Here is a 22,451-nt window from a genome sequence, read left to right on the forward strand (position 1 = left end):
GCTCTTATTCAAGAGGAATACTTCTCACACTGGCAATGTTACTTCTCTATTTACTGTGGGATTCAACTATATCATAATACTGTAATTTGTTCCCACCACCTCATTTCTTTACCACCACTAGCCATTCATCAGTCAGTTAATACATATCAACCTCTTGGTGACCTCAGTTGTGCACATTGCCCATCATTGTTAATAGCAATGGAACCTGCACATAGTTCTTCATCGGTTCACAGTATTCATGATATTTTCGTATTTTTAATATTTTAAAGCTTTTTATTTAATTTTATCATCAAATACTCATCTTAATTAGATGTATCAGACCCAGAGGTTGATGTTAACGCCCGACATTGTTGTTGTTGTTGTTGTTGTTTGCATTTGTATCCCACATTTTCCCACCTCTTTGCGGGCTCAGTGTGGCTTACAATAAGATATGAATAAAGAGAATACAGTTGATACAAATTGGTTATGGGTTACATTGTACAAGTTATGCGAGATAATCAAATTATCATTAGGAATATCACAATGACATGCATGTTTCGCCTGTTATAGGGCTGTTTCAAGGGCTGCCCCCTATAGAAAATAAGAACAAATATTTTAAAACCACATTCTCCCCTCCACGGTGCGACAGTAGAGATACATATTGTTAAGTTCATCTACTGACCCTCCGTCTTACCTTTGCCCGTTTCAGCGCCAGTTCTGCTTCAAAATTACCGGGTTGTTCCCCTGCATAGATGGCGGTGGCGTGTCATAGTCCCCCTTTTTATATTTTAATAAGCCTGACGTCACCCACCTACGTTACAGCCTCTAGGACAAAACAAGAACTGAAAGAATTTATATAAGGGACTCCCACTCTAACTCGGCATTTAAACCAGAGGGTATAACTGATTGTAAAATAAATATATATCTCTGCTTTTTAAAATTGAGTAATTTATTTATTGACCCCCCCCCCCCCCCCCTCCGTCCCTATTGATAAATGCTCCAAAATCCTCCACGTAATATCCTCCACCCAATGTTCCTTCTGCATCCAGTGCTCCACCAAGGGAGCCTGGACATTTTTAGTAACAATACGAGATTTATGTTCCGTGAGTCTTATTTTAATAGGGCATGAGCTCCTCCCTACATATATCAGTTTACAGGGGCATGCCCTTGATCGAATGCCCCTGTAAACTCACAGCCAGTTTACTAAAGTCCACAATTAAGAGATTCAAGGTAGATGAATATGGATATAATTAAAAGAAATTATACGAGGAAACTTAAACAGTGTCAGTGCTTCTATACAAAACCCCCATTTAGTTTAATAAGAGCTATATTCCAATACCCCCCAAAGTCCCTTTAGCTGCCAAAAAAGTAGAGAGTTGTGAAGGTTCAAAGAATACATACTTATTTGCCTGATATTTTATTACACATTTGCAGGGGTATTTGATGAAAAAAGTTCCACCAAATTGGAGTACACCTGGTCTCATCTGTAGGAACCTCTGTCTGCGTTTTTGTGTTTCTTTTGTAACATCAGGGAAGAGTTGAACCTTCAGTCCGTGAAAGCTCTTCTCTGTATTTTGAAAGAATAGTCTCATTAACCAGTTCTTGTCTGGTGATAGAGCCACCGTAGCTATCAATGTAGATGGGATTATTGAATCACTATCTGAGGCTTCCAGTATCATCGAGACATCCAGATCTGGTTTATTCGGAGATATTTGATTTTTTGAAGGTAAATGATATATTTGTGTAAATGGGGGAATTATTTCCTCTGAAACTCCTAATATCTCCTTAATATATTTTCGTAGCAATTCTCTTGGTAGTATCTCAAATTGTTTAGGAAAGTTCAAAAATCTGATATTATTATTCCTTGTCACATTTTCCAAAAATTCTGTTCTCCTTCTAAGTGTTAAGTCTTTTATCATTGTCTCTTGGTATAAATGTAAATCTTTTAATTCTTTTTACATTTCCTTATGTTGGTTCAATAAAGACTTCACCTTGATATCAGTGTCTTGTACCCGTCGATCTAGACTAGCTATATCTTGGGTAAATTGTTTTATTTGTGGGTTTAGGGATTTCCCCAAATCCACAATCAAAGTCCAATCACCTCCTTAGGTTTTTCAATTATAGGAAAATTTACCTCTGTTACAGCAGATGAAGAAAGTTGTATCCGTGTTTCTCCACAAATCTCCACTTGTTTTGGCATAATGGCGGATGATTCTTCCTCCCTCTGGTTGCCCAGTTCTTCTATAGGGCCTGCACCTTCTGTGGTTCTTACTTCCTCCTTTTTCCCCTCATCCGCACCATTTCTCGGTTGCGATACAGGGGATTCCTGCATTGGAGTACTGATTCCGGAGGGTTGCGGGGGAGGTGCTCTTCCATTGGGGCTGAGCAACAGCTACAACCCTGGGATCGCCAAGGGGTCTCCATTCACATCCGGGCAGTCAAGCGGGTTCTCTTCCGATGTCGTGGGTATCTGGGCTCTCTGAAGGTAATTCTGTATAGTAGACTGAGTTGATGAGGAATTCTGTCGTGGAGGGGCAGCGGAGGACGGGCGGCCCCTTCGGCTTCACAAACAAAATTCAGAGCGTCCTCAGAAGCATCTGGCACAGGCAGCGGCCATCTTGAATCTCCCCCTATCGCAAAACTGTTCTAGACGATCTTGCACCACTTACAAACAAATCCCAACCAAAAAAATCTCCGTGGTTTAACGAAGACCTCCTACAAATTAAACATAAACGTAGAAGACAAAGAATCAAAAACAAATCCAATGAACAATGGACTAATTGGAAAAAAATCCTAAAATCATACAAGAGCATGATTATCAAAGCAAAAACCACTTACTATTCAGAACTTGTAGGCAAAAACACAGTTAATCCATGAAAACTTTACACAATAGTAAATAAGCTATCAAATACTCAACCTGTAACTACTACAAACAAACTCATCATATTTCGAGTAGAAAATAACTAAAATCAGACAAGAACTAAATAATTCCCTAACATCAATAGATCATTTTCTTAATCTACATGATCCTTCACCACTGTGCGCTCAAGCAGACAATGGGGCTCATTTTCAAAGCACTTAGCCTTCCAAAGTTCCATAGAAACCTATGGAAGGCTAAGTGCTTTGAAAATATGCCTCAATGTGGTCGGCCTTTCACCCACTTAAAAGTCAATTGTACTCTTCACAAATAGCCTAAATCACAATGAGGGGCATAATCGAAAGGGACGCCCAAGTTTTGTTGAGGACGTCCTCGCAAAACGTCCCAATGGAGAGGCGGGGAAACCGTATTATCGAAACAAGACGGACGTCCATCTTTCATTTTGATAATACTGTCGGGGACACCCAAATCTTGAAATTTAAGTCATTCTTAGAGATGGCCGTCCCTAGACTTGGTTGTTTCTGATTTTTGCCGATAATAGAAACCAAGGAAGCCCATCTCAGAAATGACCAAATGCAAGCCCTTTGGTCATGGGAGGAGCTAGCATTTCTAGTGCACTGGTCCCCCTGACATGTCAGTACACCAACCAGGCACCCTAGGGGGCACTGCAGTGGACTTCATAAAATGCTTCCAGGAACATAGCTCCCTTACCTTGTGTGCTGAGCCCTCTAAAACCCACTACCCACAACTGTACACCACTACCATAGCCCTTACAGGTGAAGGGGGGCACCTAGATGTGGGTACAGTGGGTTTCTGGTGGGTTTTGGAGGGCTCGCCGTTTCCTCCACAAACGTAACAGGTAGGGAGGGGGTTGGGCCTGGGTCCACCTGCCTGAAGTGCACTGCCCCCACTAAAACTGCTCCAGGGTCTTGCATACTGCTGTGATGGACCTGAGTATGACATCTGAGGCTGGCATAGAGGCTGGCAAAAAATATTTTTAAAGATGTTTTTGAGGGTGGAAGGGGGTTAGTGACCACTGGGGGAGTAAGGGGATGTGAATCCCGATTCTCTCCGGTGGTCATCTGGTCATTTCGGCCACCTTTTTGTGCCTTGGTCGTAAGAAAAACAGGACCAGGTAAAGTCGTCCAAGTGCTCATCAGGGACGCCCTTTTTTTCCATTATGGGTCGAGGACGTACATGTGCTAGGCACGCCTAAGTCCCGCCTTCGCTACACCTCCGATACGCCCCCTTGAACTTTGGCCGTCCCTGCTACAGAAAGCAGTTGGGGACGACCAAAATTGGCTTTCGATTATACCGATTTGGGTGACACTGTGAGAAGAAGGGCGCCTATCTTCCGATTTGTGTCGAAAGATAGACGTCCTCTTTCGAAAATGAGCCTTCTCAAATCAGCTCCTAGTTTACCATAAGCTCTTTGCAGTCAAACATAACTTTAATGCTTTCTCAGGGCCTATTCCCCCCTAAAATGGCGACATTATTTTGACTTAATATAACCTCTGGAAACTCTTAATAGTGTAAGCATAAAAATACGCAGGAGGAAAAAGCCTCAAGAAGCTCCTCTTCCGCTTACGATAGCAATAAGAGGGCTAGGACTTCTTCATCATGGGCAAAAAACCTCCTGGTTAAATTTGCTTGCCTTATTCTCGCCAAATTTTAACAGCAACTATTTCAAAAGGTACTTAGCTTAAAGAAGCAAGCCACTCTCCTGTCTCTTCATGTTATATTGACCGTGGTCAGCGCTGGCCCCCGTTTCACCACTGCTGCTTCAGAACCACAGGTCAACTCGAAATTCCTGCATCCGTCGGCATACTGAATGGAATTTTGGTCTAACATTATATGATGTATTTTACTTTCTGTTTATAAATTTTGAACATGTTCATGCTTTTCTAATTGTTATGTAAGCCACATTGAACCTGAGTTTTACTCGGGCTAATGCTGGGCTTGATGGACCTTTGGTCTGTCCCAGTGTGGCAATTCTCATGTACTTATGGAATATAAATATTATAAATAAAAACTGAGTGCAAAGTTATCAAGCACTGATACATTTTCTCTAAAATTAAGCATTTAGTTACAGGTTGCATCTCTGAGAGTTACTGTAATCTTCAAAAGGCTTACACTGAAAGGAGAGATTGTGAAACATACACAATTTTTGGAGAATGGCTTCATTGTTAAGAAAGTTCAACAGCTGAACTGTAGTATCTCTCGGTCTCTGTATGCATTGGTCTTAGAGCCTGGTGTACTTTCTCAATGTGGATATCATTAGCCTCGTACATGATGATATAGAAAATCTCTTGCACCAGCGTCCTAGCATCATCATTTTCGGAGATCTCTGCGATACCTCTGATTCACAGGTTATTTCTTCTTGCATGGTTCTCAAGGTCATGAATCTTTAAGTAGTATCTTCTCTGTCTTGGCATCTCTTTGACTTCGAGGGGGTTTGCTGGATTTGTTGTCTCCTCCAAGAGTGTTTTGTATTTTCTGTTCAGCCTCCTCAAGTCTGTTTCTGATCATGATGAGAGGTCTTCAGGATTGCTGATTAACTTGATCAGCTCTGATCTCTGTTTACACACACACCTTCTTTTCAGCTTTGTTATTTAGCTCCAGCATCCAGATTTTCATGTCCTGTTAGTAATGTGTTCAGAGAATATTTGGTCATTTATCACATCACTCTCTATATCTACTGATCCCTCTTCTGCCATTTTTTTGTTTTGAAAGGGTCCAAGGCTAGTATAGGGTGCTCAATAGTTTTCAAGGTCTTCTTTTCCTTGATGTCATGGATGCAATCAATAAAATAGTGCAGCATTTGCATTCCCTACTGCAATGTGTCTGTTATTGGATTTTGTTGTCCAAGTTCTAAAGCACAACTTCTAAGCCTTCTTTATAATTCTGTCATGCCTGAATCTGCTAGCGATGAAACAGTATAAGAGACACTGGACTGTAACACAGCTGACTTCTTGTATAATGGACAGTGATGTTCCAGACACACATCCAGGAGTAATCAGGCTAGAGATGAAAGTCTTACAGTGAAGGCATTCTTTTGTAGTTGAACAGCTGTACTTTCATGATCTTCATGTAGTATGCAAAAATTTTGCTAAAGGACAAGTTATAGCACAGGTGAAAAATGCCATCACAGATAATCTTATCAACAAAAAGGAAAGAGAGAGAGAGTGTCACTTTTTTGAAATTTATGCAGGACATGTGAGTCAATGCAATTTATCTCTGTTGTTGAAAACAAAATTTCAGACCAGATGAACTGTCACATTAAGCTGCTGATCAGGTTTCTAAATATACCTATGTATTACTTGTGTATTTTACAGGAGTGGGCAAATCATCGCTCGTTCATCTGTTATGCCAAAACCAGGTCCTGGGAAACCCATCATGGACTGTGGGCTGTTCTGTGGATGTCAGAGTATGTGAATCTTTACATTTGTAGTTTGTATGTTTTTCATAAGATGGAGAAATAATTGCTTAGTTTCTCCATGGACCGATATACTCGTATCACCCCTCTCCTCAAGTCACTTCACTGGCTTCCGATCAGGTACCGCATACAGTTAAAGCTTCTCTTAGTAACCTACAAATGCACTCGATCTGCAGCCCCTCCTTACCTCTCTACCCTCATCTCCCCTTACATTCCTACCCGTAACCTCCGCTCTCAAGACAAATCCCTCCTTTCAGTACCCTTCTCCACCACCGCCAACTCCAGGCTCCGCCCTTTCTGCCTCGCCTCACCCCATGCCTGGAATAAACTCCCTGAGCCCATACGCCAGGCCCCCTCCCTGCCCATCTTCAAATCCTTGCTCAAAGCCCACCTCTTCAATGTCACCTTCGGCACCTAACCACCAGACCTCTACTCAAGAATCTAGACTGCACCAACTTGACATTTCGCCCTTTAGATTGTAAGCTCCTTTGAGCAGGGACTGTCCTTTTTGTTAAACTGTACAGCGCTGTGTAACACTAGTAGCACTTTAGAAATGTTAAGTAGTAGTAGTAAAGCCCCAATTATCATATATTCCCTTTTCCTTCTTTTTTACCAGATGTGTAGGGCTTCAAAACAGGGTAAAAAGACTGCCACAACTGTTGCTGTATCCTACGATGAAAAACATTGAATATTCTTTCTTCTATCAGGGTGTAAAATTTTGCAACAATACTGTGAACATTTAAAATTAAAAGATGTTCTTTTTTTATTTTTGATAAATAAGCAATATGAAATCTTTTTACATAACCTGTTTTTGATTGTATTATGTCTTCTGGTTGTGGAAGTTCTCTTTTATTGTGATCTGCCTTGAATCCATACTTGAAATTAGGCAGAATTTAACTCTAAGAGTAGAATTTTAAGATGGGGAAAGACGTGTTCCAGTGTCCCACTGATCAGTCCAGACTTGTGGGTTATCTCTTGTCTACCAGAAAATGGAGATAAAGAGAACACCAGAGCTCTGCTATGTGGGACCCTGTGTTGCAACTTTACCTCCAGGATTCTCTCCATCAAGCAGGTGGACTGACATATCCTGTACAGATCTGTGTGGGTGTTGGCTCCTGACCTCCCTTGTGGTTCAGCTGAGCTTCAGAGTATACCTGGTGGTACCAGGTCCCTCCCTTTCCTCCCCTGCTTTTCTGTATGCTGTGCTCCCTAGCCTAGAGGACCATGGAAATCTCCTGCCTTGTTAAAAAAAAAAAACACAGCAGTACAACTTGTTCAAAAAAACCAAGGGGCAAACTGTAGTACTAGCACGGGTCCTGGTTGAGGCTGAGGCGTTTTGGCCGGTGGGGAAGCCAGCTGCGTTGGTGTCCGGTTGGTCATTGATTTTTTAGCACCATCCTTATCCTGCTCTGCCTCTGTCACGCTGGAAAAACTGTGAGTTGTTAATATATGGCCTAGCTTTAAGGCTACCACTGGAATAGTGATGGCCAAAGCTATGCAGCCTAAAACAACTGAAAAAGTACTGACTAGGCCAAACAACAAGTAAATGATTTAATATTTGAGAATCTGCAAAAAGCAGGTCTGAATAATGACTTCTGACACAAATTGGTACAATTTTTAAATCAAATATAGCATCTGTAATGAAAGATCAGATGAATAAAATGGAGCTTATTAGTTTTGGTATACAATGATACAGAGGTAATACAGAGTTCATGAGAAAGGTATGAAAAGTATTGCAGCCGGAAGATGTGAAACTGTTATCTCAACGCTTCCCAAAACATGTTGATAATTAGCAGTAGCTGAGAACGGAAGGAGTTGGGTACATCAGATAGCAGATCGCATGGGAAAGTATGATCTCAGAAAGTGAGAAAGATTAGGAGCAAGGTATCTCACCATTCACTTCTATGGAGAAGATAGAGTATAAAAGAGGGGAGATTTTGGCTCAGTTTGAGTGTCCTCTCCAAAGCTTCTGTCAGACGGCGAAGCCCTGTGCGGCTGAAACCAGAATCTGATGTCTGTATTTGTATCAACTTGAAGACTTGTGTTTGGGTAAGAAATAAAATGTACTTATCTATCTAAACCTATCTCTGTCTTTATTTTTATTGATTCCATCTTCTCCTTACCTTACATCTAGCCTACAAGGTAGATCATATACAAGTGACACTCAGTCTTTGCAGAAACTTAGACAGATGTTTAATAAGATTTATGTAGGAACATAAATGGCCCAGAATATACCTAGACCCAGAAAAACAGTAAGCAGTAGTTATGGGAATTAGTTTTCAATTATGGCTCCTAATGCCACCCTCTTATGATTGGGTGACAATGGAGGTTAGAAAAACTATACAGAACCTGATATATGAACTAAGTACCTTTAGTCCCCCGTGTGACGGAGTCAGAAAGAGGTCTAACAGGGGGGGATAGAAAAACAGTGGTGAGCCCCGAACGCTGACAGTCCTCGCTGTCCTTCTTTATCTTCTTTTGAACGCAAGAGGGGAAAACTTCATTTTGTGCGTTCAAATGTTCTCTGTTTCTCTCTGTTACTTTATTTTCCTTCTCTCTTTTTTCTCTCATACTCACCTGCCTCTCCCTACCGCTACTTTCTGTCCTTCTGCCTCACACGGACATTGCCCATTAGAGGGGTATTGGGCACTAATGTTCTGTCCGTTCTCACCCCTACTTTAAATACTCTTCTATTTTTCTGTCTTTTTACTTTCTTCCCTGAACGTCTTACTGCCCTGCGCTGCACTAACGCAGTGGGGTTGAATATTTGTGTTCAAACCTTCGTTTCTGTCTTTCAATATTCTGTTCTGTTTTTCTCACCCTTTTTTTCTTTCTCCTATCCTGTCCATCTCTTTGATTTGCGTGATGTGCGCAAGAGTGTGCTTGTTGTGTGAGTGAAGCATAACAACGAATCCAGGCGACTGCGATTTGGGTTTTGCTGTAAGCTTATTTCAATGTTCAAAATCTTTGGATTGGTCTTTATGCTAGCATTCTCGCTTAACAATCCTTGGAGATTGCGCATTTTCTGTTGGGGTCAGAGAGCAGCATCGGGCGTCTGTGAGAGGTGTGATCAAGACACCGTGCAGAACTTTCTTCTGGACAGCGTTTCCTCTTCTCCCTGGCCGGGGAAGTTTTGGCGGGCTCCATATTGCTGGGATCAGCATGCGGTTCAGTGGCCACCATTTTTGGAGCCGTTAGGGCACTTGTTGCAGCAGCTGGATGTTCCTTGTCATCAAGCAGATGCAGCCATTACAGATGGGTTGTGTCCATCAACCAGCAGAGGGAGATAGAGAGCACACTTTTCAGTGCCTCATACCAGCTTGCTCCACTGCCTCTCCTTCAGTAATCTCTATCTCCCCTAGCAGAGTGGTTGTAGCATCTTTGAGCTCCATCAAAAATCTGCCTGGAGGTGGCTCCTGGCTTGCCAGTTGTTAGCCGGGGTGTTGGAGGCTATAGCAGCTTCACTTTAAAGGCACATAGGTTCGCCCTTTACCTGCCTTACCCATACCTCTGTGGATGTGGACACATTGCTTAGCTTTCCCTGTCCTTCCCCACCAACAGTGGATGCAGGCACATAGGTTCGCCCTTTCCCTGCCTTTCCTACTCACCTGAGCCTCCGGAGTTCTATTTACCTCTGCTTTCCTCACAGCGTTTAAAAAAAAAAAAAAAAAGGAACAGAGGTTTTTCCTTGCCTTTTTCTGTGGGATCGGAGCTGTGATACTCGGTCCAGTGAGGTAAGAGTGTTTTCTGACTCCTCCGGGGTGGGCCCGCGATTGGGGCGATTTTGGCGCGAACCACCATTTTGAATTTTACCGCCGTTTTCGGCGATGGCTGCAGAGAATGTAAAGCGCTGTTCCAAGTGTGGCAAGCGCAGATCAGCAGCGGGGCTCTGTAAATCGTGCTGTACAGACGTTAGAGCTGGCCTGAGCATGGCGAGCGACGATTCTTCGCGCTCTGAGCTGGCAGCGGACGCCATTTTGAATTTACCACATAGTGCGACCTCCGCTGAGATGGAGAGTCCTGAGCCCGGGGGGAGGCCTCGGAGTGAGGCCGATATGAGAGCTACTAGCCTCGGCAGAGATCCGGGTGCCCAGGGTGAGTTTTTCTCCCCAGATTTTGTCTTATTAATGCATAAAGCATACAAGAGCTCTCCCACAAAGCCCTGCAGGTCATTCTAGCCAGGGTATGCCCTCTGAGGCGTTATTCCCTGATAATTGGCAGAATATGAAGCGCAGAAGGGCTCATTCCCCTTCAGAGAGTGCTGCACCTCCATTTACCCCCCGTGGTCGGGCTGTGAGGATTCAGAGGACTCTGGCAGGCCTTCATGGTCTGAGGAGCCAGAGTCTGGTGCTGAAGTGACTCAGGATCTAGACGATCCCTCCGCGGTGAGGATTTTCCACCGTGATGAGCTGCCAGCGCTTATTTCTGATGCCCTGCAGGCTCTCTCTATTGAGGACCCTGACAGTGACTCAGCCTCCTCTGTGAATCCTAGGATGGCTAGTACCAAAAAGTCTGCTCGAGCCTTTCCTTTGCATGACTCCATCCAAGAGCTTATTTCTGCTCAATGGGCTGACCCCGAGGGACCGTTGAAAGTTTCCAGGGCTATGGGGCAATTATACCCTCTGAGTGAGGAGCATATGGCTCGCTTTGCTATGCCTAAAGTGGATGCCCTAGTCACAGCTGTGACAAAGAGAACTACCCTCCCTGTTGAAGGAGGTGTTGCCCTGAAGGATATTCAAGACCGTAGACTGGAATCAGCACTTAAACGGTCATTTGAACTTGCAGGTCTCACTATTCGGGCGTCTGCATGCAGTTGTTATGCTGCTAGAGCCTGCCTGGCTTGGTTGCAACAGGCAGTGGAACAGCCCGGTGATGGAGCGGAGCCCTTTTCAGATGTGGCTCCGCGGATGGAGTCGGCTTTGTCCTTTCTTGCTGACGCCCTTTATGATTTTGTCAGAGCTTCGGCTAAACACATGGCAGTAGCAGTGGCGGCTCGCCGTCTTCTTTGGCTACGGCATTGGGCGGCGGCCATGGCCTCTAAGCAAAGGTTGGTGAAGTTGCCCTTTCAAGGCCTTCTCCTGTTTGGTGAGGAGTTCGAGAAAATTGTAAAGGGCCTGGGTGAGGCTAAACCCCAGCGCTTGCCCGAAGATAGGCCTCGGCCTTCCTCTAAGGGTGCGGCGGTCCGCTCCTCTTACAGACCTCGCTTCCGTGAAGCTCAAAGGTACCACCCGGGGCGTTCTGCTGGGTTCACTTCTCGTGCCCGTTTTCAGCAGAGGAACTCCTTTCGCCCGGACAAACGTTCCGCAGCTGCTGGCTCAAGGCCTGGAGTTCAGGGGCGACCCTCTCAATGATGGTGCGCCGGCCCTCTCCTCGAGTCCTGTCATCGGAGGACGTCTTTCCCTCTTTGCCGAGGAGTGGGCCAACATTTCCTCAGATCAGTGGGTCTTGGACCTGATCAGAGAAGGTTGCAGAATAGAATTCCATGCCCCTGTAAGAGACGTGTTTGTGGAGTCCCAGTGTGGTTCTGCCGCCAAACGGGCGGCGGTAGAGGAGACTTTGCAAGGTCTGATTCAGATAGGGGCCGTGTCCCCGGTACCTCCCGCCGAACACGGCTGCGGCCGCTACTCCATCTACTTTGTGGTGCCTCGAAAAGGAGGGTCTTTTCGCCCTATTCTGGACTTAAAAGAATTAAACAAGTCCCTGAGAGTGCGGCATTTTCACATGGAAACCCTGCGCTCCGTCATTGCGGCGGTACAGCCAGGAGAGTTTCTCACGTCTCTGGACCTGAAAGAAGCTTACTTGCACATACCAATTTGGCCCCCGCACCAGAAGTTTCTGAGGTTTGCGGTGATGGGAAAGCATTTCCAGTACCGGGGCTTGCCTTTTGGCCTCGCCACAGCTCCCCGCACCTTTTCGAAGGTTATGGTGGTGGTAGCTGCCTTTCTAAGGCGATAGGGTAATTGGGTTCACCCGTACCTGGACGACTGGCTCATTCGATCAAACTCTGCTGCAGAGAGTCAGCATGTCACAGCCAGAGTGGTCTCAGTACTTCAATCTCTGGGCTGGGTCGTCAATTTGGCCAAAGGTCACCTGACCCCCTCGCAGTCTCTAGAATATTTGGGGGCCAGGTTCGACACAGCCTCGGGGTATGTGTACCTACCCGAGCAAAGGCGGTGCAAGCTTCAGAATCAAGTCCGTCTATTCCTGAGGATGCCCCGCCCGCGAGCTTGGGACATTGTCCAGCTGCTTGGATCGATGACGGCCACAATGGAACTGGTGCTCTGGGCGAGAGCGCACCTGAGACCTCTACAATATGCTCTACTCCAAAGATGGTCTCCAGTATCTCAGGATTATCAATGCAGACTCTCTTGGCTCCCTGTGGCCCGACTCAGCATGGAGTGGTGGCTCTCAGATAGCATGCTGCGGCGAGGAATGCCGCTGGCGCTCCCCGATTGGTGCCTAGTGGTGACAGATGCCAGCCTGAAAGGCTGGGGCGCAAATTGCAAGGGGAAGCATGCCCAGGGTCTATGGACACCCGAGGAGTCGGAGTGGTCCATCAACCGCCTAGAGTTGAAAGTGGTGTTTCAGGCGCTTCTGGCCTTTCAAGTGACCCTGGAAGGACAACACGACAGCAGTGGCCTACATAAATCGACAAGGCGGCACTCAGTGCAGAGCTCTAGCCGCGCAGGCCGAACAAATTTGCCACTGGGCCGAGCTGCATCTACAGTTTCTGTCGGCAATTCACATTGCAGGTCAGAGCAACGTGCAAGCTGATTATCTAAGCAGGCATCAGATCGATCCAGCAGAGTGGGAACTTGCAGACGAAGTATTCCTGCAGATATGTGCCAAGTGGGGCAAGCCCGTGATGGATCTAATGGCGACAAGCATCAGTGCCAAAGTCCCGTGCTTTTTCAGCAGACGGAGAGATCCTCGTTCGGCGGGGTTGGATGCCTTGGCTGAACCCTGGCCTCCGGGCCTACTGTATGTGTTCCCTCCGTGGCCCTTGATAGGGCGAGAGCTCCTACGGATTCGGCTGCATCCAGGAGAAGTGGTTCTCGTCGCCCCGGATTGGCCCAGGAGGCCTTGGTATGCGGACCTCTGACAGATGCTCGTAGAGGATCCCCTTCAGTTACCTCTGGTTCCCAACCTGTTGTCACAGGGTCCGGTGACCATGGAGGACGCCGGCCGATTTGGTCTTATGGCCTGGCGATTGAGAGGGCGCAATTGAGAGACAAAGGCTATTCCAATAAAGTAATTACCACTCTCCTGCAAGCCCGCAAGCATTCCACTTCCGTGGCTTATGCCAGGATTTGGCGCCAGTTTGAAGTCTGGTGTGCTTCTAAAGAGATCACACCCCTGCGGGCTCCTGTCTCGCCGATTCTGGACTTTTTGCAGAATGATGTACAAAAAGGCTTGGCCTATAATTCCCTGCGGGTGCAAATGGCAGCGTTGGCCTCCCTGCGTGGCAAGGTTGAAGGCGTGTCTTTAGCTGCTCATCCAGATGTGGCACAGTTTCTTAGAGGGGTGCTTCGGCTCCGTCCTCCCGTGCCTGCACCTTGTCCAGCGTGGAACCTGGGGCTAGTGCTGAAAGCCCTTCAGGGTGCTCCCTTTGAACCGCTTCGGCGTGCTTCAGAAGATTTGACACTGAAGGCCGTCTTTTTAGTGGCCATTACTTCGGCGAGACGGGTGTCAGAGCTCCAGGCGCTGTCCTGTAGAGACCCTTTTCTGCAGTTTTCGGAGTCCGGGGTCACGGTTCGGACCGTGCCTTCCTTCTTGCCTAAGGTGGTTTCAGCGTTTCACCTAAACCAACCTATTTTCTTGCCCTCCTTTGTCGAGGAGGAGTGTCCAGAATCTTTTAGGCAATTGCACCTGTTGGACGTGCGCAGGACTCTGCTGCAGTATCTGCGAGTTACTAACTCTTTCAGGACCTCTGATCATCTGTTTGTTTTGCTATCAGGTCCTCGCAGAGGGTCTCCAGCGTCTAAAGTCACTATTGCCCGCTGGCTTAAAGAATCTATCTTTTCAGCTTATTTGCTTGCTGGCCGGCCTCCGCCTGTTGCCTTTAAGGCGCATTCCACTAGAGGAATTTCCTCTTCTTGGGCTGAAACTGGAGCACTCTCTCTTCAAGAGATTTGTAGTGCAGCAACATGGGCTTCTAAGCTCTCTTTTGCCCGACATTACAGGCTGGATGTGGCTGCCAGGAGGGACGCACATTTTGGAGCGCAAGTGCTGGCGCGTGGTGTGGCTTGTTCCCGCCCTATCTAGGGATTGCTTTGATACATCCCATCTGTAATGGCTGCATCTGCTTGATGACAAGGAAGGGAAAATTAGGTTCTTACCGTGATAATTTTCTTTCCTTTAGTCATAGCAGATACAGCCATGATCCCTCCCTGTCTGATTGCTATCTGCTGTAAATCTATTTCAGGTTCTGTTCATGTTTCCTGGAGATTCCGTCCTTGGGAGAAAGTCGGAAAACAGTCTTCAGGATTCTTGTTCAATTAAAGGAGGTTGACTTAATTCCCTCCAGTTTCATGTTTTGGAGGATGAGTTTATTCCCTCCGGGAGGATGAGTTTATTCCCTCCGGTTATGTCTCAGTGGAGGATGAGTTTATGCCCTCCGGGAGGATGTTTCATTCCCTCCATTCTGAGTTAATGCCCTTTGTTGTAGGGCCATCGTTCGCTGTGAGGAAAGCTCATGTTATTCCCATTGCGGTTTGCCATACTGCTTTGGAAGCTTCAATTACTGAAGGAGAGGCAGTGGAGCAAGCTGGTATGAGGCACTGAAAAAAGTGTGCTCTCTATCTCCCTCTGCTGGTTGATGGACACAACCCATCTGTAATGGCTGCATCTGCTATGACTAAAGGAAAGAAAATTATCACGGTAAGAACCTAATTTTCCCTTTTTCCCCCCTGGGAGAGGGAACCTTGGAGGCTGATGCCGTTGACGGAGCTGTGGAGGAAGGCCCCTTGGAGGACCAGTTTACCCTGAGTTTGTTCTCTTAATGCACAAGACCGTCTTGTTAAAAAGGCCTCCAGTGGCATCCCCTCCCCCAGATTGCCCGCCACAGGGGTAGACATGCCCCTGTGACCTAAGTGGGTGCAATTGGTTGCTCCCAAGGATTTAGTTTCCCTTTCCTTGGTCTCTTGCCAGGAATCCGAGGGATGCCTGTCTGTGACTTTGGCTCACTCACTGGGGGGACACGCTAGAAGAAGAGGAGCTGACAATCCCACAGTGGCGAGTTTGTTTGTTTAGGAATGAGGGAATGAGTTATCTTCCTTCGTCATGTGGGCGTTAGATGTCCTCCATATTTCCCCTCCAGACCCACCTGTATCTTTAGACTTTGTCCCACTCAAGATGTCCAGGGTGAAGCACCCACCTCTACTTCCATATCCATCTGGCCATGAAGGTTCTTATTTCAGCCCAATGGGATTCCCTGGAGGCGGGCCTGTGGTTGAGTAGGCTATGACAAAGCTTTACCAGCTTCCGGCAGAAGAACTGGAGTTCTTGCGTTGGTCTAGGGTGGACTCCCTGGTCACAGCTGTCGCAAAGAAGACCACGTTGCCAGTAGAGGGCAGGACGGCCCTCAAGGATATCCATGCTGCTGTGTGCGGTTTCTACGCAGCTCGGGCGTGCTTGAGCTGAGTTGAGGAAGCCTGTTTGGCTGAGGATGTGGTGCAAGTCTTGCCCTCTTTAGAGGTCAGCATAGGCTATTTGGCGGATCTGCTTTATGATCTCTTGTAGACATCGACCAAGGAGATCTTCTTGATGGTAGCTATGAGGCGCCGGTTGTGGCTTCAGCAGTGGGCTGTGGATCTGGCATCCAAGGCTAGATTGGCTAAGCTTCCCTTGTGGGGGGGGGGGGGGGTCTTCTCTTTGGAGATGAATTGGTGAAGATCATCAAGGACTTGGGGGTTCCAAGGGGCAGCGGCTTCTGGAGGATAGGCTTTGCTCCTCTTCTACTTGGTTTGGCTAGTCTTGACCCCGTTTTCGGGAGATTTGACGTTACCAGCCAGGCAAGTCCGGGTTCCTTTCAGAGGTCACGTTTCCAGCCAAAGCAGCAGTCCTTTTGGAATAACAGGCCTGCACGCACCTCTTCATCCTCATCCAGGCCTCCTCCTGCTCCTCCCAATCATGGGGTCTCGGTCAATTCCTCTGGGCTTCCATTGGAGAGCATTTGTCTCTCTTTCTGGAGGCGTGGGCCAAGATCACGTCAGACCAGTGAGTCTTGGAGGTCGTGCGGGACTGGTACAAACTGAAGTGTGCCTGTCGACTCTGAGGGTTTTTCCTGGAGTCCCCGTACAAGGTTCCAGCCAAGGTGCAATAGGTTCAGGTAATTGTCTGCGAACTCGTCTGGTTAGGGGCAGTGCAGGAAGTGCCTGCTAAGTAATCAAGTTGGGGCTGCTATTCCATCTATTTCATGGTTCACAAGAGGTGGGAGGCTCATACCATCCTGTTCTGGACCTCAAGGGAGTCAACAGTGCTCTGAAGTGGAGACGTTTTCGCATGGAGACATTGTGCTCAGTCATTGTAGCTGTTCAGCCGGGAGAATTCTTGATTTCCATGGATCTCAAGGAAGCATATTTATACATCCTGATCTGGCCACCCTGTTAGTGCTATCTTCAGTTTGCTGTTCTCGGGAAGCACTATCGGTTCCGGGCTATGCCGTTTGGCGTGGCGATGGCGCCACCGATCTTCTCCAAAGATATGGTAGTGGCAGCGTTTCTGCATAGTAGGGCGTTCGAGTCTACTTCTATCTGGACAACTGGCTCATACAAGCTTCGTCTTGGGTGGAGAATGTGCAGGCCATGGACATGGTGGTCAGACTTCTCCAGACTTTAGTTTGGGTGGTCCTGTGTGGAGGCATCATGGTCCATCAGCTGCTTGGAGCTGCGAGCTGTATAGAATGCCCTCTTGCCCTTCCTCATTATTTTGCAGAGAAAGGAGGTTTGCATCCTGGTGACGTTCATCAACAGGCAAGGTGGCACAAAGAGTGCACCCTTGGCGAGGGAGGCTGTGCTTCTCTGTCAGTGGGCAGAGGCCCATGTGGCTGTGCTATTCACTGCACTCAGCAGGCAATCTCGGTGTCCAGGCAGACTTTCTCAGTTGTCGCCTCCTCGAACCAGAGGAGTTGAAGCTCTCTCGGAAGGCATTGGACCTCATCATGGCTCGCTGTGGGATGCCTGAGATAGATCTCATGGCAACTAAAGCTAATGCCAAGGTGGCCTGTTTCTTCAGCAGATGGAGGGACACAAAGGCAGAGGCTCTGGATGCGCTGCCATGGAAGGCAGACGGGCAGGCTCCTGCATGCCTTCCCGCGTGGCCCATGGTGGGCAGACTCCAGGGATGGATTCCCGCCATCTGGGTCTGGTTATCCTAGTGGCTCCAGACTGACCCCCGGCAGCCGTGGTATTTGGACCTGGTTCGTCTGCAGGTCAACGCACCCCTTCTGAGCAGGCAGGGACTGCTGCTGCTGGGTCCCATACTGATGGAGGATCCCTCCCCCTTTGGTCTTGCGGCCTGGCAATTGAGAGGTCAAGATTGTGAAAGAGGGGCTATCCAGAGCCCTTGATTGCAACGCTTCTCCATGTTTGGAAGAAATCGGCGTCTGGAATTTATGCCCGGGTCTGGTGGGCCTTCAAGTCCTGGTGTACCGACAAGGAGGTAGTGTTGTCTTTTGCCTTGTTGATGCACATTTTGTCATTCTTGTAGAATGGGCTGTCCAAGGGATTGGCCTTGGGAACCCTGAAGGTGCAGGTGATGGCACTGGCCTGTTTCAAAGGGCATATGCAGGTGTCTTCCCTGGCATGCCACCCGGTCGTGGTTCAGTTCCTTCATGGCGTAAACCATCTCAGTTCCCCCAGGCACCCAGTTTGTCCAGAGTGGCCGCTGAATGTGGTTGGGCTGAATGTGGTCTTGTGGGCCATACAGCAACTTCCATTTGAGCCATTGTTGGATCTGTCTGTCAAGGATCTCACGCTAAAGACAGTGTTTTTTGTGGCCATGGCATCGAAGAGGCGCGTGCTGGAGTTGCAGGCTCCATTTTTTGGAGGAAGGGGTGGTCCTTCGACTGATGCCATACTTTCTCCTGAAAGTCATCTCTGGGTTTCATTTAAATTGGCCGATTACCCTTCCATCTTTCATTTTGAGGACTATCTGCAGGATTTTTGTGCTCTGTGTTGTTTAGACATTCGCTGGATTTTGCTCCAGTGCTTGGCGTTCACCAATGACTTCCGTTGTTCAATCATCTGTTCATGCTGTTTGCCGGGCACTAGAAGGGAGTCATAGTGTCTAAGGCTATTATAGCCTGCTGGCTCGAGGACGCCATTTCAACAGCTTACATTTTGGTAGGGAAGTCTCTGCCGCTCAGGTTGAAGGAGCATTCTACTAGAGCACGGACTACTTTGGTGGCAGAGGCGCAGTCCATCTCTGTTGATTCGCCACGTGGTCTTTTGTTCACATTTTTATGAAGCACTGTCGGCTGGATGTGTGGGCAAGACAGGATACAGATTTTGAGGCATCTCGTCGGTGGGGATTGCCGATTCCCACGCTACTTGATTACATACTTGGTTACATCTCGCAAGTCTCTAAATTGATCTATGGAATGTAAAATTAGGGCTTGTCTGATAATTTGCTTTCCATTAGTCCCAACAGATCAATCCAGAGGCCCACCGTACTTTGTATTCTTCCGTGTCTCTTAGGAGATACAGGTCTGACCATTCAGCTGAAGGGTCTCATGAAGATACTGATTGCTTCACGGGAAGAGGAGGCTAAGAAGGAGGGCGTGCTGGCCCTTGTTTGCAACTGAGTTTCCCAGATTGCTTCAGCTGGTAGGCCATGTCAAGTTATTGGTTTGACTGTTTTCATGTTCTATACAATTTGTCTTTTTGGAGACGGGATTTCTCTCCTCTGTGTTTGTTGAGTTCACCGTTTAGGTATCAATCATACTAGAAGTGAGGCTGCTGCACAGGGTCCTATATGGCAGAGCTCTTTATCTCCACCTGCTGATAGACAGACATAACACACAAGTCTCTGGATTGATCTGTTGGGACTAATGTAAAGAAAACTATCAGGTAAGCCCCAAGTTTACCACAGTGTTGTTTAATATCGTCTCCAGTAGCCTATCCTACTTAGGGATTCTCCCAGTATTGGAAGACTCTGTTCATCTGCTTAAGTCAGCATGGTGCGTTCCCCATCCTCTGCTGACTACTCCCAAGCTCCATATTTAACAATTTGGTTATTAATTTGGTCTTCTCCTTGTCAGATTCATGACTACAGAGAAGGAACACCAGAGGAGAAAACATACTACACAGAATTATGGGATATTGGAGGGTCTGTGGGCAGTGCCAGCAGCATTAAGAGCACAAGAGCTGTGTTTTACAATGGTGTAAATGGTAAGACAGTTGCTACTGAGCCTGTTTTAAAGTGCAGTAAGATAACATACTAATGAATATTATATAACTCATTTCTGTTCTCTCTCCAAAAATGAATTGGTAATAACAACAACATGAGTTTCAGTAGTGCTTTGCATACAGACATAGTCCCAATGAATTTTCCAGGCACAGCACTTCAAAAGCATGCAGCCAGCTTTCAGGGGGAAAGTTTTATAAGTATTGTGTACCAGTTTTCAAAAACAGTGAGGGAAGAGTACTAACTATAATAATAGAATAAGTGTCAGAGCCATGAGTCCCAGGAATCCATCTGACTTGGAGGTTGCTGCACTTCTTGAAAATACTGTTTTCACATTATCTTGCTCTCATCTTTCTCCGGCTGAGTTCTGTACATCACCTGATTATTGTGCAATAGTGTTTTGACCAAGTAAAAATTTATTGTTGGAAATGTTATGAACTTTCAATACCTTAATCTCAGTTATTCATGAATGTGACAGTCCGCCTTGACTTTGTAATGAATGTTTTGGCAAAGAAGAAACAATGAAACAAAATAACAGAGAAATGATGTCTCTTGGCTATGAAGAAAAGTCTCGAGCCCTATCACTCTCGTATTTCTCTGAAATCACAGAGCATCAAAATGCCCATGCTTATTTGAAAGTGATGATCTTGGTGGAGACTCTTACGTCTATTCAGTTAAGAGCCCCAGTGTTGTCTCACAATGGGCTGTTTAGGATAATTTGTCTTGCATAGTTTTCATAGTAAGGTTGTATGGTTGGGGGGTGAAGGGAGAGGGCTGGGTAGATTTCAAAGGAGGGAGGTTTTGTCATTTTTGTACTATTGTTCTGCTGTTTGCACTAGCTATACTGCTTTTCCTTTATTCTATAAAATCTCAATAAAAATGTTAATTCAAAATAAAATGCCCACCTTCTATCATCCTCTAAACTAGTGATATCCTTTTATGCTGTCCTGCCCTCCCCATCTCACATCCTCAGTCTGTCAATCTGTACTGCAACCTTCTCCACTATCTTCAAGCATGCAGTTGTCAAATTGCTGTTCAAAACCCTTCATCAGAATCCTCGTCCCATTTCCCCCTTTCTGTCCAAAGTGTCTGAATGGGCTGTTTATCTTCACTGCCTTCTTTCATTGCAAGATATCCTCAACCCACTTGTACTTGGATTTCATCCCTTACACTCTGCAGAAGTTGCCTTTTCCAAGGTCTTAATCTTTTGATGGCCAATACCATAGGCCTTTTCTCTATATTTATCTTCCATGACTTATCTGCTGCCTTCAACACTGTTGATCACCATATAATCTTTAGTACCACCCAGAGGTGTAGCCAACTGCTCATTTGTTTTCTGTAGGGCATGCATGTCCTCTCTGCACCACCCTGCCTGGACTCTGTGGTTCAGGTCTATCTTGGTTCTTTTGTACCTCACCTTACACACTTTCACTGTGTTCTGGAGGATCATCTTCTACCACTGTCCTATTAATAGTTGGTGTTCCCTGAGATTCTGTCCTGAACCTTTTTATTTTCTCTCTTCATCCTCTCCCTTAGTTAATCTGATCTCATTGTATGCCGCTAGTGTTGTCTCTCTGCAAATGACTCCCAGCATACTTAATCTGATATTGCAGCTTGGATGTTCCATTATTAACTAAAACTCAATATGGCCAAAACAGAACTTCTTATCTTTTCCCCTTCCCATGGCTTCCTCTTTCTGAATCTGTATGAATAATATGGCTGTTTGAACTTAAAGGTCTTCAGCAGATATTTTATGTATGTATTTTGTCTGTTTTGTAAGGTTCTAAAGTGGATTCTATCGTATTTGTCTGTAAAGTGCTGTGCACACTTTGTAGGCTACAATTTATCATTTGACTAGCGCTCTCTCTTATCTTTATTTGATTTTCAGGATGTGTGGTGTTCCTGTCTTATGGAGATTTTAGGAAAGTACATATAGTTTCAAAAATACTAAGAATAGAGGTTTCCAGTTCCAGTACAGATATAAGTGGATAGGTCTGTGCGAAGCTCTGCTCATGCTCGATTATAAACCTGGGGAAGAGGTGAATTTTAGAACCCTCTGATCATTTAAAGGCTTTCTGTGGACATGCTGAAATTGTTAGTGGAGACAGCTAGGCAAAACAGTAAAAGTTCTTTATGCTGAGAAAGCCCAAAAGGAATTGCACGTGTGGGCATCCTGGCTTAAAATAGCAGCAGAGGTACCAGCAAAGGTACCACAGTGTGAGGTACAAATGGAAGAGCAAGATGGCAAGGAGGTCAACTTCAAGGCCTCATTTAAGGAGGTAAGGGACTCAAAAATGAAATTGTAACTGGGGTATTGGAGCATTCTTAGGGAGTGAGTACCCATCTCACAGGGGACAAGCAGAACACGGAGAGAGGAGTTAGCTCATCTGCAGAAGGAGGTGGCTTGAAGAGCAAGTGAAGTACCAGAAAAAACTGTGGTTGGAGATCGAACATGAGAATCTTCAGAGTTCTGGAAGTAGCAGAGATCTCGTATGTCTGCAGGTTTTATGCACTGTTGTCCTGCTTTCTGGTTGACTGGGCAACTCCATCCTATGAAATCGAATGAGTGCATAGAGAGTCTAGGCCGTAGCCAGGCCCATGCAAGTGGTCATGTGCAATTATAGCTCGCCTCCTTCTTCAGTATAAGGGGAAAGAGCATGTTATAAGAGAGGTGAGGAAATTGAGTAACAACTGGAAAATCCCATGTTCCTAATTTAAGCACTGAAACCATGTGGAAGAGGAAACCCGCCT

The 22,451-nt window shown here is 46.3% G+C and overlaps 1 protein-coding gene across 2 annotated transcripts in view; it reads left to right on the top strand.

Moving 5' to 3' along the window:
• RABL3 (RAB, member of RAS oncogene family like 3) overlaps nt 1–22,451 on the top strand; it is a 42,574-nt gene that overhangs the window by 2,892 nt on the left and 17,231 nt on the right. For both annotated transcript variants that reach the window (XM_030203990.1, XM_030203989.1), the window contains exons 2-3: nt 6,193–6,284; nt 19,555–19,684. In XM_030203990.1, the coding sequence (XP_030059850.1) occupies nt 6,193–6,284; nt 19,555–19,684 (222 nt within the window). The remainder of the gene's footprint in view (nt 1–6,192; nt 6,285–19,554; nt 19,685–22,451) is intronic.

The sequence above is a fragment of the Microcaecilia unicolor genome, chromosome 5, assembly GCF_901765095.1.
Source record: "Microcaecilia unicolor chromosome 5, aMicUni1.1, whole genome shotgun sequence".
Classification (NCBI taxonomy): domain Eukaryota; kingdom Metazoa; phylum Chordata; class Amphibia; order Gymnophiona; family Siphonopidae; genus Microcaecilia; species Microcaecilia unicolor.